Below are 16,274 nucleotides of genomic sequence, written 5' to 3'. Positions count from 1 at the left end.
ACAACTGGTTTATTAGCTAGATCCCTTTTTAGGACCAAAATATGCCCGGAAGCTACTGTTTTGAAATTTCCATTATTTTTTTTTGTTTTTTTCTTTCTATTTGGATAGGACTTTTAATTTTATTAGGATTTTACTAATTAAGACATAGGCAAACTTACTTTTATTTGAACAAGATTTCTAGTTATTAAAAAATAAAATTTGTCATTCGCAAACTTACTCATAGTGCCAAGGAATGGTGGTTTGAAGTTTTAGAATATATAGCTCCTACTTATAAACATTTAATTCTATCATGGAAAACTTTGAGAAAATTATTAATTTCAGAGTTTGTAAATAGATTTTATACTGGTCAAATAAGTAATTAAATTATTATTATTTACTTTTTATCTACCAACGATGAAAGAGAAATCAAGAAAGCTCTTAGATTAGCATCCTGTATTAATTCTCAAGATCTTGAAGCACTGGAAGAAAAAGAAAAAGAAAAAAGAAAGGTTTCCATTCTCGACTCACACACGCTAGTGTTTTGACTCTAACTGTTAATGTTTTTGATGGTGAATCAGATGCTCTAGCTATAAAGTTTTCTTGCAAAGAAGCAGAAAAGCCATAATTATCGCTATCCTTAAAAGAATAACATGAAGTTACTAAACACGTTGAAATGCCAAAGGGACACGAAGAGTGTGTTTGGTACTGTGGTAGCTATTGTGGTTATGGTTTTAAAAAAATTATTTTATAAAAAATACTTTTAATTGAGGTTGGTTTGAAAAAAATAGATGTTTGGTTAAAACTGTGGTTGAAATTGAGGTTGAAAAAAAAATAGTTTAATGTCTTTGGTTAAGAATGTTTTTGAAATTGAGGTTATAAAATAATTTTAAAAAAATATATATTAATATTGATGATTTTAAATTTAAATATTGTAGAATTAATTACTCCTATTACATCATGAAATAAATAATACTTTATATAAAATATTTTTTATTATTTCATTAAACAATTTATAATTCCATTACGTACAAAATTCATCTGATAAGAACTACAGTTTTCATAATTTTTTGAGCGTGTAATAAAATTAGATAAAATATTATCAGGTATAAAATTGATATTACAGTGCGAGTGAATTTAATTCACTCTATACTAGTTTTTCAGGAAAAAAAATAGTGTTCACATCACAGTGCGCGAGTGAATTTAATTCACTTTAAACTAGTTTTTTTTAAAAAAAAAATGTTAAAAAAATTAACACACTGAAGAAAAAAAAATAAAAAAGTTCACATGAACAATGCAATTCACTCGTGAATAGTGTAAGTGAATTGCACTGTTTATTTTTTAAAGTGAACAGTGCAATTCTCTTGCACTGTTCACATGAACAGTGTATCAATATACACTGTTCATGCTAATTGCAATGTTCAGTGAACAGTGCAATTAACATGCACAATGCGTGAAAAGCAGAAATTCCTTGTTTTTCATTGCCTGCGTTCCGGACACAAAAATCATGTGGGACCCATAAATAGTAAATCATTTTTTTTTTCATTACCAAACGGCTGCAAATTGCGTTTTAATTAAAACGCAGCTGCAGCCGCGTAAATAAACTGCCTCGAAGTAGAGGTTAAATTTGAGGGATCATTTGAAGTAGATGATCAGCTTGAGATTAAATCAACTTATGAAAAGCCAAACACAAGTTAGAATTTCTTAGAGGTTAAAGTTGATGTCAAAGATGACAAAGAAAAGTAATCTCTTCTTGAAATTGCAGAAAAGACTAGTCTGGAGGATGAAAAGAAAGAGGCTAAAGGAACTTATTTAGTTTAAGTGTTAGTAAAAGAAGTTTAGTTTATAAATAGGCTATATTCGAAGTATCTATTTTTTAGAGTGATTAAGTTCAATTTTTGACAATTCGAGAGTAAGTTTTTGCAAGTAAAGAGGACTAAAGTGGTTCATTATCTTCATTATTCTTGGCATAATTACTTTTATTGTATTACTTTCTTAATTATTAAAATACTCTAGATTTTGAAGAATTCCAAAAAAATCCAACTTGAAGGTCTGATTAATATGCATATAATTTTTTATTCAATCATTATATTAAAATTTTACCAGATCATTTTAAAAGCCTAATTATATAGGGATAGCTAGCTTGCCAACTGATTTATTTTTCGAGCCCAAATCAGGACCAAAAGCTATTGTTTCATAATTTTCTTTATTTTCCCTTTGTTTTTGGATTCTTTTCCCTATTTAAATTAGGATTTCAATTGAATTAAAACTGTACTAATGAGTATGTTTTCTTGTGTTTAAACAACTTTATAGGCTATTTTTCACAAGTGAATTTAGTAAAAAAATAAAAATCTGAATACATCAAAGTTTTCTCTACATTGTAACTTTAGGACCAAGAACTCTAGTTTTTTTCTCTACAATTTAGAACCCTGAACTCTAAGGATTGAGAAACTCTATGCACGTTTGACACCCTTGACCTTAAAGCTCTTTAATGTTAATATTGTTAATACAGAAAATATACAAGTCAGTTCTTTACAAATGTAGACAGAAAAGAGCCAAAGAAAACATACAAAACTATTTTGACTACAAAGCCGAATAATCAAACAGGCCCTTGTCTGGTCATTGTCTCTCGGTGGCATCAATTGCGTAAGAATTTCTTGTGCTCCTGGAATAATCCAAGTATCAAGTTTATGAAACACCTAATTTCAAAATAGTGCCAGGAAAATTCTTTACTGGAAAATGCTTTGCTTTAATGAGCTACTTGTGAATTCTCCATGTAAAAGTGCATCAAGCATAGAACTTGAAGCAGAAGATTTGTAGGATGAAAAAATTTCATTAATTTAATTTTGCACTTGAATGGGTAATGAAGAAAAGAAGCAGTAATCATGTGGTAGCACCTCTCTGTGTAAAGTAGACTAGCGAAATGCAATCCAGATCAAAATTCCATTGCAAGAAAGAACATTACCTCGAAGGGAGTAACAGAGAAGCCCTGGGAGCACTGCTGCGTTGCGTCCTATGATCATGCTCCTTGTTAACTCGCATAGCAGCGACTTCCTTTTCCCTTGCAGCGACTTCCCTCCGCATCTTTTTCGCCTCAACTTCCATTGCTTTGTTCAATGTATCGACTTTCTTTGCCAACATCTAATTTATCCATTTTCAAAACAGCAAAACAAATTACCAACAGAAGACAGAGGGGATGTCCTTAGGAGTTAGGAGATGTGAAAAGTTGGCCATAATTTATATCTACTTACCTCGATTGCATCAGCCTTGTCCTTAAGGCTTTGATCTTTTTCGTGGCAGGCTTTCCTCAGAGCAATAACGTCTTTCTGTAACATATCATACAAAAATCCTGAAACTTGATCTTCTTGCTCTGATTTCGAATTTTCAGTTGATGTCCCATTCTCAATCTCTTCGGTCTCGATTCTCTCAGTATTTTGGGTCTGATCAGAGGCGGCAGCAGGTGCATTATCTTTACCAGTTCCACCTACAAGCAACTTATCATCTAGTGATCTACTACCTCCATCAAACGATCTTGATGACATCTTGGCATGTCTCAATAATGTGGCAGCACCGTTGGATCGGAGAGAACCAGCTTGTGAATTTGAGGCTTTCCTAGATAGATAACCATTGAAGGATGATCTGGAAAAATTCTCCGCTCCACCAAGAGACTGACGTCTTGAAGGCCCGTTGCTTGTGTTTTTTCCTTCAGGTGTAGCACGGGAATTACCATTTGATGCTTTAAGCCTTTCCTCCAAAACCTTGAACCTTAATTGGTATTTATCCTAAGCAAGCCATCAATAAGTTAGTATTAGTTGATGGAGCACAAAAGTAGATAGTTTAATATAATGGGTTGACTTACTTTTAACTGTGCTTCTGCCTTGGCAGCACGTTCTGCAACTGCCAATTTATCTCGAAGCTGTTGCATTTCCCCCTGAAAGAATACAGAAGAATGTGTGAACAAATAGAATCCAGTCTTGCATTATCTCCCAAGACCCCTTGTCTTTTTTATTTTTCCTGGAATGGTAAATATGATGTACTAAGTGTTAGAGAATAATATAAATCATATCCTGAGACCTCACCTAACAGCTTAAGCTATTGGGTTGAGATGGTTCTTTGACATGGTATCAGAGCCTTGATGACCAAGTGGTCTCGAGTTCGAATCTCACCATCCCTATTTATTTGATAAAAATTAAGCACAAGGTAATGTGGGCCTGTGCAAGTTTCAAGCCCAAAGGGCTTTCACTTGAGGGGGTGTGTTAGAGAATAATATAAATCATATCCTGAGACCTCACCTAACAGCTTAAGCAAATTTGAGAACTAGGAAACTAGAAAGAGAACCTCTCCCTAAATGAACTGTTTTTTTTATCCCTAGAAATTGCAACTCGTGAAATTTTTTTTTATTAGGAACAGGCTTTGCCTGTCTAACCAAAGAGGGGCAAGGATAGAAAGGGATCAGTCTTAATTCTGCCCTGTGTCATGAAAGAAATTTGGCAAAACTTTATTGGTCGCAAACTGTCTCATTAGTTTATCAATACAAATTTATTTATCAATACAAATTCACATACTCGTAGTTATGATACTAAATTAGCACAGAGATCCATAACAAAGAATAAAAAAAGAAGATTGATATAGTAAGCAACCTGAAAAAATCTTCTTTCCTCAAGCCATTGCTTCACAGGCATAACCTTGTCATTGCCGTCTTTCCACTCATTTGCAACTACAGTAGCTACCCTGTTTGCTGAGACCTTTGCACGAGCTACTTCCCGTTCCAGTGTTTTTTTCTCCTCCTGTGTCAGCTTAAAAGTCAGAAGCACTTCAGAGAATTTGTGATAAACTTAGAGTAACCATAGATATTGTGGAAGAAATGAAGTCCCAAAACTAAAACGTAGCAGTCATTACATTCATCTCTTGTACTTTTCGCTGGTAATCGCGCACAGCATTAGCAGCAGCGCCTCCAGCTAAGACAGCCTCCTCGAGCTCATGGACAGTTTGCATCAGCTTTTCAACTTCTGCAACCTTTTGCCTGTGCATTTTGTCAAGGATTTTGTTTTCCTCCTATGAAGTGTGCAAAATATGTTAAACTGAATGCCTATCCCACCATCAGCAGTTCATGGCAACCGTCCTCATTTTCATGAACAGCCTGCAAGGGAAAAACTTTAAAAGACAAACCTGGCATATTTCAATCTGCTTCATGAGCTCTTGATTTTTGTTTTGCAGATCATCAACCAGGGATGCTTTCGCCAGAGCAATCTGAACAGTTCTCTCAGCCTCAAGGAGAGCAGCCTCCTTCGATTTTGTGAGCCGATCCAGTGCTCTATTATCATCTTGCAACTTTGCTACCTAAAATTCCAAACATCATGCATGAACAGGAACCCTCATTGATTCATCTTGAACACAAGAAAAGAAATTAATTACAACATTCAATGATCTAACACCCACGTCCATATCTAATATTAATTATTATTTTTTCTCATATACCTCCAGCCTAGCCAGCTTAAGCTCTGCCTCCAGAGGAGTGATGATGGCCTCAATAGGAGGCATTTCATCGTCCTTTTGAGCAGCATGGACTCTTCGAAGCGTGGCTTCTGCAGCAAATTGCGCAGCCAAAGCTGCTTTTTTCTCATCATTTATTTTCTTGATCTCAAGGTTCTGCAGATGATAATGCACTTGTTATTTTAAGATGAAAAAGGACTTCATAAGCTTTTCATCACACAAACTTCAGAATACCTTGCTTTCCAAAAGAGCTTCAGTAGCTTTAAGCTTTTCATCCACTTTATCTAGCTCGTCGGTAAGCTGACATCACAAAACCAAAGAAAGGAATAAGCATCTTCTTTCCTCGCAATGCTAATGCAACTAATATCTTTTTTACACGTCAAACTCCAACCAGTTGACATTTCCATCATCTGCGATCATAAAACTCCAATTCCCAACAGCATATATATTATATATAAGCATTAAAGGAAATGAGAAGAACATTGGCATGGCAATATACTAATTGATGAAACAATAACATTTTCAATGTTTTCAAAACATAAAATTTTAGCTAACTACTAACAGTGAAGGAACCCAAAATGACTGTGACCTCCAAAATCAAAGCAGTTGGCAATACAATGAGCAATATAAAACTTCAATGCTGATCCGATAAGCAAAAAACCCAAGAGGGCGGGATATCAATGTATATATCACCTCTTCGACAGCCTTCTCTTTCGATCGTTCCGAATTCTTCAAGGATTTGATTTCCGCTAGTGCCTCTCCCAATTCCCTATCTTTATCTGTAAATACAACACACAATATCCCATCATCTCTCCATTCTCTTTTTAAAATCATCGCTGACACCAAAAACGGTGAATTTTTTTAATTAAAAACAATTTAAGATTCTAAGTTAACACAGAATTCAACTCCAAATTCTTTATTGTTCTTCTTTCAAATTCTCTAGTATCACCAAATCCAAAAGAAAATCTAGAAAAATGAACAACGTAAAAACACAGTTTCCTTTAATTGTCTCGAGAATACAAGCATTTTCCGAGAAAATTAATGGTTGTTATTACCTCGAAGTAATTTAACACAAAATGCAACTCCAAATTCATCATTATTCTGGTTTCAATTTCTCTAATATCACCAATTTCAAAAAAATAAAGTAAAAAACTCCGCAAGTACGCTTAATTTTCTAGAGAAAAAACAAAACAAAGCATTTTCCCGAGAAAACAAAACTCTTCCGTGATAATAAATAAATGATCGTTGCTACTTTTAGTACCTCGAAGCTCGTTTTCGAGGCGGTTAAGTTCAACGCGAACGGGATCGGAGCCGTGTAAAAGAGTGATGATTTCATCGACATCAGAGCCGGCTCGAGAGAGAGTTGCAGTACTGTTCGAGTTGTTGTTCGCATTTGCCTTCACCGGCTTCCGTGTCTTGAACGAAGCCGACGTTGTTAGTGTCGGCTTGGCCAGTGGCTCGGCTTCTCCGTTGCTGATAATGTGGTGGTGGTGGTGGTTACTTCCCATTATAGAAAAGAAAAGATCCGGTGTGGCTCAGCTCATGTAGAGATGGTGTTTTAGTGATTGGTGAAGTGAGAGAGAGAGAGAGAGGAGATTAAGGAGGGAGGGGGGTTTAGGCGGGGGGTTTAAATGAGAGGAGAGATGCTGATTATTAATTAATTAGAAAGCTGTCAAAGATTATTGTTAAAACCTGGATATGCATGGCAAGTGGACCCGGGCTTTAAGTTAAAGAAAAAAAAACAAAAAAACAAACCTTGATTAACTGATTAAAAATATGGGATGATTCAGGCCTGATACAATTATTAATTTATTGACTTTTTTCTGAAATTTCTTTTTTATTAAGATACTAATTTCTTGATACATGCATGGAGTGTGTATTGTTTAAGATTTTTATAATATTTTTAATTTTCAATAAATTATTTAGACTTAGTTATAAATGAATAATTTTTCATGAATTGTTTAGAGTTATTTCCAAGTGAATAAAATTTGAATAGTTACTAAATAAACATGTTTGATTTTCAAATAATTCTATATAAATTGAGATAATTATGATCAAATTAGTTCTTAAGAATTTCAAACTATATAATATAGTTTTAACTGAAATTGAGTAAACACTATGAACATAATTGAATTAAATTTAAATTTCATGATTGTATCACCAAACATCTCCTTATTGATGACACGAAAATTTGTTACATAACCAATAAACCCCAACCAACTAGCAATCCAATTTTCACCAACCACCATTACACAAATTAACACTTCGTTTATAGGATCCCAAAGCATCTTGTGATTTGGAGCGACTTGAATTAAACACCGATTGGAACGCTGGTGTAAATATATTTATTTTGTTTAAATTTAATTTTTTTTATGTTATTGTATCATTTTGATATATTGATATTAACAATAATTTAAAAAAATAATAAAAATATTATTTTAATATATTTCTAGATGAAAAGAACAACTACTATATTTTTAAACACCTTTTAATTAATAAAGACATCACTTATGGTTCTCTTTTTCTAAGAAATTTTTTTTTTCTTAAGTTATTAAACTCGAGTCATTTTATGACTCAGCTTAAAGTTTAAGTTTTGAATTTAATAAATTAACTTGAGTCAATCTATATCGATCTAAAATGATGTTGATTTAAGATTTTTTAACTATAAATAAAATAATTAAATTATAAATTAGTCTTTTAAATATATACTGGATTAACATTTATCCGACATAATTTAAAACTTAGTATAGGTGGGAGATTAACGGGTTAATGTAACAACTAGGGCTGGGGCCAGGCTTATTGACTTGAATGTGGTGTCATGTTATGTAACTCCAATGATTAAAAGCAATAATTTGATCTGCTTACAACGTATTTGCCACATAAGAGTCACATGAACTTGATTAAGTCGTAAAGAATCACTCAATCAAGTGAGACAAATGATTTTCAACTGAGAAATTATTAGATTAAAAAGACAAAGTATCTGTATCATAAGCCATGATTAATGATAATAATAATACTAATATCTAATTAGATAGACACCGTGCTACTCCCCCCTACTCCACCCAAATCCAACGGTTGGCATTCATTTTGGTTAATTACAACGGTCAAAATTAACTGATCCACTACCAAACGACAGCCACTGCAATTTACCGTTGTGGTGGTGACATGAAAGTACTCATTGCCTCCACCAAAAAGCAAGGCAAAGTGCCTTTTCTTTTTTCTTTGCAGAAAAAAAATATGATGTTTTCAGGCTGTAGTATTAACACGATGTTTTGAAAGAAAAAAAAAAAAAGTAAAACGAGGTTTCAAGATTATAAAATTATTATAAAAATTATTTTTTACAAGGAGCATAATTATATATATTTTTTTTAACTCAGGATGTCCGGACCATCTTACGCACACTACAACTAATTCCCGAACCTACTGAACACCCTACAAGCCCAGTAAGCAGGTAAGACACCGCGAGGATGACAGGCGTGCACGTTGAGGCTCGAACCCAGGTGACAGAGACAAGGAAACCTTGCCTCTGCCGCTAGGCCACAAGTCTCGGTGCAGGAGCATAACCATATTAATTTAGTTATAGGTAGTTGACTTTATGTAGAATCGGACTTGAAAAATATAGTGATCAAATTTATATTTTACAAAAAAAAAAAAAAAACTACCTAAATATGTTCAAACTTCTTTTTCAATTCAAGTTTTTAATACAAATCCTATATCATATGAATTAATATAGTGTTTTGTATTATGATAGGGGTTATTTTTAAAATGTTTTTATTTAAAAACACATTAAATTTTATTTTTTATATTTTTTAAAAATTAATTCTTTTAAAAAACGCAGCACACTTGGCTCTGAATCCTCAGGCTAACCTTCTTCTCCGAATCCAGAGAGGTAATGAAGCTGTGCAATGATGAAAGAATTTGTGGGTACAGACAGAGAAGGAAGCTGTGACGAGGACACGTACAGACAGAGAAATACGCACAGATGGCGAGATATCGTAAAAGGAAGTGTTTGGGCACACCAAATGGGACAAACGCACATGCGAGTAGGAAAGCGTAGAGAGCACATGACAGAGAATGGATCTGACCACTGCTTGTGCCCCACTTATCTCCATTATTTTTTATTTTTGTAAAGTTTTCAATTATTTTTATTGTTTTAATTAAAAAGTCGCCATTCCCATACACCGTTTGCATACCCGCACGAACGTGTTTAATTTTTTTTTATATTTCTTTTCCCACAATAATGGCAACTTTATATATTTTTTATTGTTTATATATATATATATATATATATATATATATATATATATATATATTTGGCAACTTTGAAAACATTATTTTGATCCTTTTAATGCGGTGCACCGTGTTGTTAAATGTACCTTAATATAGGTTGTATGTGTTTTAAGTATTCGTTAAATATGTGTTATAAAAACATGGTTAAAATTTCCAACCATAATTTGACCTCAATATCAAATAAATATTATCCCTCAAACATAAACAGAAATCGAATCTTGTTTCGAAATATAGTGATATCATATACTATTAAACACCCTTATCATTTTAAAATTTAAAAGTTTGATTGACGTAACTTTTGAACTGTTTACTTTTGATTTTGAGTAATAATTAAAAATAATAATTCAATAGTTATTTTTTATAAATAACTTATGATAAAAATAAATTATAAATAACTTTAAATTATAAACATATTTGATTAAAATGAATCAAAATATTTTTTTAAAAAATATATATATAATATGAGTTATAATTAATAAGAAAGTAAAAAATCTAAATTTAAACCGTGGTTTTATTTAAGAGTGTGATAACTTTTATTTTTAAATGGTTTTTAAAAATATATTTGTCTTGAAAAAGTATTAAATTAATATTTTTTTATTTTTTTAATGATTTTAATATGCCGATGTTAAAAAAAATCTAAATAATTAAATTATTTTACTATATTTTCAAACCAAAAACACTTAAAAAAACATCTTTGCAGTATAATACCAAATAAACACAGCCACGAAGACCTATCCTTCTCACCAGGAAATAACGTTGAATGTCACAAAATCGACTGCATTGTTAGAGAAAATAAATAAATACATATCACCTGGTTTCATTTGCTAGTAGGGTGTTTGGTAGAGAGGTAGATCCTGTTTTTTATCAAAACTTGAATTATTTTATTTTAAATTATTTTTTTGTGTTTTTAGATTGTTTTTATGTGATAATATCAAAAATCAATTTTAAAAAATAATAAAAAAATATTTTAATGCATTTCCAAGCAAAAAATACTTTGAAAAACAATATCTACCATACTCTCAAATACCCTTAAACTTGTATAAACTGATAGCTATAACCTATGTTCCTTTCACAAAGTGATAGTTTAAATTTAAAGGGACTTTCAGTTGAAGTTTGCATCACTGATGATCCTTGTAACACTAGCATTATCATGGCTAACAGCTACAGAACATGCAACTAATTAAAACTTGCAAGGAGGAAAATCTATCATTTTCATTAACATGTAACTAGATAACATGTCATCAGGTGGACCTAGCTATAGTGCAAGATGTATTTAGCGAGAAAAAAGCTACATGGGTGTAAGAATGGTATTGCTAAGCCTACCATAAATCTCCCAATCAAACCTCAGAGGCTTCATTCTGATTTCTCAATCAAGTTTCTCCATGAATTCTCTCTGCTACAAAAATGAATAGGTGCTACTTTATGCTCCAATCAAGGAGTTTTATGCAAGACTTGATCTTTTCTTCTTCTTTTTTTGCATATTTTGATGGGAGAAAAAATTAGGTGAACATCATCAAATGTCACACGTCAATTACAAAACCAACCAAATGTCTAACCTCGAAGACCCATCTCTGTTCATCTGGAACCCTTTGTTAAGGCATCAGCTTGACGGTCCTGACGGTGACGTTCTCTCTAAAACACCAAATGCATGACATGCAAAAACAAAAAGAGCGACAATAATCACCAAATATGAAGTTCAACATGTCAAAGGAGCCATGTTTGTTCATTATTCCTTCAAGACGTCAAAAACTCACCAAGATATTAACAACGCTATTATGGCAACTAATGTGGTAAAATTAAACTAAAAGTATCTCTTCACAAAGGAAACATTGTTTATGAGAGAAGTTTTGCTAAAGTTTGTCATTCCCGAAAACACTCTGGATGCCAGTGTGCATCTGCTACTGATTTAAGGATGTCTCCTCTCTGATACTCCATGTTCAATCAATACACATCGATACACACTCAGCATTTTATTATGTTTGATTCAATAATTCATGTAATAAATCATTCTAACATCCAGGGCTCAATCTTATACTGATTTATCAATTAATGTGACGATACTTCAACCCTATTCTCTACTTGAAAAAAAAAAAAACACTTCTCTAGTAACCAAAAAGTGGGAACGAAGATTACAAACGTACCCTTCTTTCCCAGTGAGGAAGGAAGCAAACAAAATCATAGACTGGAGTAATGGTTGATACCAAGATCACATTGAGTCCAGTGAACACCAGCAGTGCAGTCATCGGCCGTGTTCTATGCGGCATTTTCCCTTCAAGTCAAGATTCTTTATCTGCAAACATTAAGTTATTGCTGACATGTTGAAATTTAATAAATAAATTAAATCTTAATAAGCTCAATAATAGCCAGGCTGTTTCTCCCTCGTCGAAAACTTTCCCTACTCCCCACCAAATCAAGCTAAAATCATAAGCAAGCACAAATCCACCTCAAAGCTTCTTCTTCTTTTTTTAATACTGTTCTGTTCTAAATTCCAATTATTCAGAATAAATCCATTATATTTATACAAAAAAACCTAAATTAATCAATTAAAGGTAATAACAATCAAAACAGGCCCATCAAGCACGGATCTTTTTTCTTCTTCTTTTTTGGAAGCAGAAATGCCATCAAAAGCAGTGTATATTAATTCCCAATTGCCAATTTCCACAATAACTCATAAGGAAAAAAATAAGGATCAAATATTGCATTTTCGTTTTTTTCTCTTTTCATTTTCTCAGCAATCGAACAGAAATAAGAAATAAAGGCACTAGACAAAGTGAGAAGAGAGTAAAGCCATACCTATTATACAAGATAGCTCCACCGAAAACCAGAAATTTGATTAGAAAGACAGTTCCTTTGTGACCCAAAACCTAGGAGATTGAGAAAAAGCTCTGCTCTCTTTCAAAGCCTGATTCTTTTTGTGTTCGACCAAGTTACCGCTGTGCTGTTTGTTGCAGAGTTGGATGAAGGGGGAAGCTTATGATAGAGCCATTAACGGGCCTTATTGACAAAGGGCTTTAGCCCATTTAATACCCAAATGCTTAGGTTTCTGGCCCAAAAGAAAACTGGCCAGACACTCATAATTTGTGAATAAAAAAAGTGATTTAATTTAAAAATAATTGGTTATTTCTCGTTAAATAATGTTATAAGTACTTAGTTCTAATTAAATAAATTTCACTAAATAGTATAAATTTCTTTCATTATTTTTTTTTGAATCATTAATATTCATGATTTAGAAATTTTCTTTATATTGTAAACATCAAGCCATTAAATATATAGATTTTAAAAGTAAGATAATCTTTGGGTCCACGTTTCATAACTCATAAAATTTTCCATGTCATATCATTAAATATATTGGTTTTAATGGTAGAATTATTTTATAATTAGGATTAGTTTTCGTATATAAAACTAAAATTGGTTTTGATTAGGATTTAAGTAGGCTAAAAAGTTAAAAAGAAAACACAAATAATATTGAAATATGTCTTCCAAAATCACTTCTCGGAAATATTATGTTTTGAAATGAGTGGATGCCATAAATTAAATAGCTAATTCTTATAACAGTTCATATTAAAAAAAAAATTATAAGATTAAAAATACTTGAATAATATTCCATGTGGTACTAAAAAAAATCATAGCTACAAGCTATAATTAATTATGTCAGTCACAACTACAATTAATTATTTTATGTGATCTCAAGTTCGAGTTCTGTGATTGTTAATATAATGATCATTGAAGGTTTACATAGTCGTTAACTTTAGGGCTAATAAGATTAGTCGAGATACATACAAACTAGTTCGGACAATCATATTAATAATAAAAAAAATTATACAGTGCATTTAGACCTTTTTTCTTCCAGAAAATTTTATAGTGCGAATAGTTATTTCATAGGCTCACTTCTAAAAAGAGAGATTCAGGCGTATGTGAAATAAATTAAAAAACGTTGGAAATATGGAACAATATCAACAATTTACATAAATATCACCATGGCTTTCAAATTCAGTTACGCACATTTAAATTCTCAAAATGAGTAATAGAAGGTAAGAATAATAATATGAGTCCCACAAATTCAATATCTATAATCTTTCAATAAAATCTGCATTCCTCTTGCTATGTTGGGTGTATATATTGGTTTTCTCACTGTTATCAAACTTGATCTGGAGTGATTTGGCATAAGATTAAGGTCAAGGTCATGATTAAGTAAGTTAATCCATTTTATTTTTTAAAAAAAGAAGTTAAAATGACATTGCTTGGAAAAAATTAAAAAAGCAGTAGGTTTTAACCGAGTCTATCCAATCATGAGTTAAGTTAAGTTTTTTACTGAATTTTTAATATTTGTTTTTGTAAAACACGGTACACGTTGGTTTCTAAAAAGTGTTTATTTGAGAATGTGGTTACAGTTGTTTTTTAAAATATTTTTTCATGTTAAAATACATTAAAATAATATTTTTTATTTTTAAAATTATTTTTGAAATCAACGCATCAAAATGATCCAAAACGTATAAAAAAACAAAAAAAAAATTAATTTTTATGCTAACCGGTTCCTAAACAATACTTAAGTTGATCTGCTGGTAAAATAGAGTTTAACAATAATATTTTCTTAATACGTTTTTAAAAGTCCCGCATAATTGATATATTTGAAAAGTTTCTCTCATTTAATATAATTAATAGATTTATTTATATAATTGTATAAAAATCACATCAGTAATTCAATATTACTAGTATTGAAATGATTTAACTTGTATCCTTTGAGCATATGAGAAAAGACCCTCTCTCTCTAAAAGGTTTATTAAATCAGTTTTTTAAATAATATTAATAATTGATTTGAGAACCTCGTAAAAGAATTATTATTTGAGATAATATTCGTGAAAGTATAACATTATTCGTTTATGCACGCTCGCGCGCATATTATTAGTGGCCATATTCTTTAATAGTCGTGGTTTTATTTAAATAGATGATTTATGTTACATTGCAGGTTAACTTAATTTTTTTTAAAAGTAAAAAAAAAATGCTAAAAAATAAAATCGAAGACTTGAGAATACTAGATTTAATAAGCTTGACTAATCAAACAACATGAATAAACTAATAATTTTTTTTTGACAATAATCAACTAAAATTCGAAGGTTCGCCAACACCATGGAAAAGTATCTTCTAATTTCTAAAACATCTTTATAATCTATTTTATAATGAAGCAGAAATCAAATGAAAATATAATAACATTATAAAATAAAAAAGTTTTTTTTAAAAAAAGTTAAAAAACCCCAACCCGAGCCCATCCATATTAGCCCACCCATATTAGCATGCCAAATCCAAGACTTAGTTGTGATATTGGGGTAACCCTATTAAATTAAATTAAATAAAACCATGAAACCTAATTATTAAACAACTTAATGTTGAAGGAAGAAGTTGTAAAAAAATCATTTTAAAAAAAGTAATAAAAAAAACTTGAGTCAATTCATGATAACCTGTTAACCATGTGACTAAGGGCATAAAATTAGGATAACCCCATAAAAAGAAAACCGAAAAAAAAAGCATGAAAAAAATTATCAATCAATCAACTGTTGAATGATGAAATTAAAAAATAAAACTAAAAAAGACCAAAGTCAACTCATGCTAACTTTCGAGACCCGTGACCTTGGTCATAAACCCTGTGACTAACCCCATAGAAGGCAAACTTTTAAAAATCACAAGCAGAATTTTCAATTAAACAAATGCTAAGGGATTAAATAAAAAAAATACGATAAAATAACGATAAAAAAGTAGCAATAAAAAGAATGGAGATCAAATTGGACATAAAAAAAAATATAATGTTGAGAGATGAAATTGAAAATAAATTCAATTAAGAAAAGGATTCAAACAAACAAGCAACAATTAAAAGAATGAAAATCAAATTTGATAAAAAAAAATAAATGAAACCAAATAATGAATGATGAAATTGAAGAAAAAATCGATAAAAAAAACAAAATAAATAACAATTAAAAGAATAAAGATCAAATTAGATATAAAAAAATAAATTATATGACACCTTTATATTTTGGAAGGCCAGCGTAAAATTTGAGAAAAAGAGAGGAAAAAAGGGAGAAAAACAGAGTTCACTAAAGCCCAACCGATGCATTGTTGTTCACATCATTATTAGAAAGAGAGCATCAGAAAGCTTTCAAGGTTATCGTTGAAGGCGGTGTTTGGCCACCCGGAGACACCAAACTAGTCGCCCGAAGAGCACAAGCGTCTCCTGCTCACCAACCATTTAAAAAACAACATATATTTTATATTTATTAAAATATCAAATTATCTCTCAATCAATTTAATTATAACTAAAAAATCAGAGGAAAAATATAAAAACCCCTCCAGATGCCAACTAAATAATTTTTGCATCAAAAAGTAATTTAGTCGTTTTACCGTGTTTAAATAAGTGAAAATACAAAAAAGCTCTAGACACCAACTTAATAAATCCTGCTTTTAAGAGTAATTTAATCATTTTACTATACATTAAAAATGTAAAAATACTAAACTATCCTATATAA

At 31.3% G+C, this 16,274-nt stretch overlaps 1 protein-coding gene and 1 long non-coding RNA gene across 2 annotated transcripts; both read right to left on the bottom strand.

Annotated features, from left to right (window-relative positions):
* Positions 1–2,432: 2,432 nt before the first annotated feature.
* On the bottom strand, positions 2,433–7,089 carry LOC7473189 (microtubule-associated protein 70-1). Its single transcript, XM_024603198.2, has 11 exons — positions 6,731–7,089; positions 6,163–6,248; positions 5,704–5,769; positions 5,455–5,625; positions 5,146–5,316; positions 4,876–5,031; positions 4,617–4,763; positions 3,836–3,907; positions 3,228–3,758; positions 2,942–3,117; positions 2,433–2,641 (listed from the first exon to the last, which is right to left on the bottom strand). The coding sequence occupies exons 1-11, from the start codon at positions 6,975–6,977 to the stop codon at positions 2,596–2,598; spliced, it is 1,869 nt and encodes a 622-aa protein (XP_024458966.2). The 5' UTR covers positions 6,978–7,089; the 3' UTR covers positions 2,433–2,595.
* A 3,863-nt stretch (positions 7,090–10,952) lies between these two features.
* On the bottom strand, positions 10,953–12,719 carry LOC7495699 (uncharacterized). Its single transcript, XR_002982433.2, has 3 exons — positions 12,553–12,719; positions 11,901–12,049; positions 10,953–11,391 (listed from the first exon to the last, which is right to left on the bottom strand). It is a non-coding gene; the product is annotated as an uncharacterized LOC7495699 (long non-coding RNA).
* Positions 12,720–16,274: the final 3,555 nt, after the last annotated feature.

The sequence above is a fragment of the Populus trichocarpa genome, chromosome 6 (assembly GCF_000002775.5).
Source record: "Populus trichocarpa isolate Nisqually-1 chromosome 6, P.trichocarpa_v4.1, whole genome shotgun sequence".
Taxonomy (NCBI): Eukaryota; Viridiplantae; Streptophyta; class Magnoliopsida; order Malpighiales; family Salicaceae; genus Populus; species Populus trichocarpa.
This window is presented reverse-complemented; position numbering and strand designations above follow the sequence as displayed.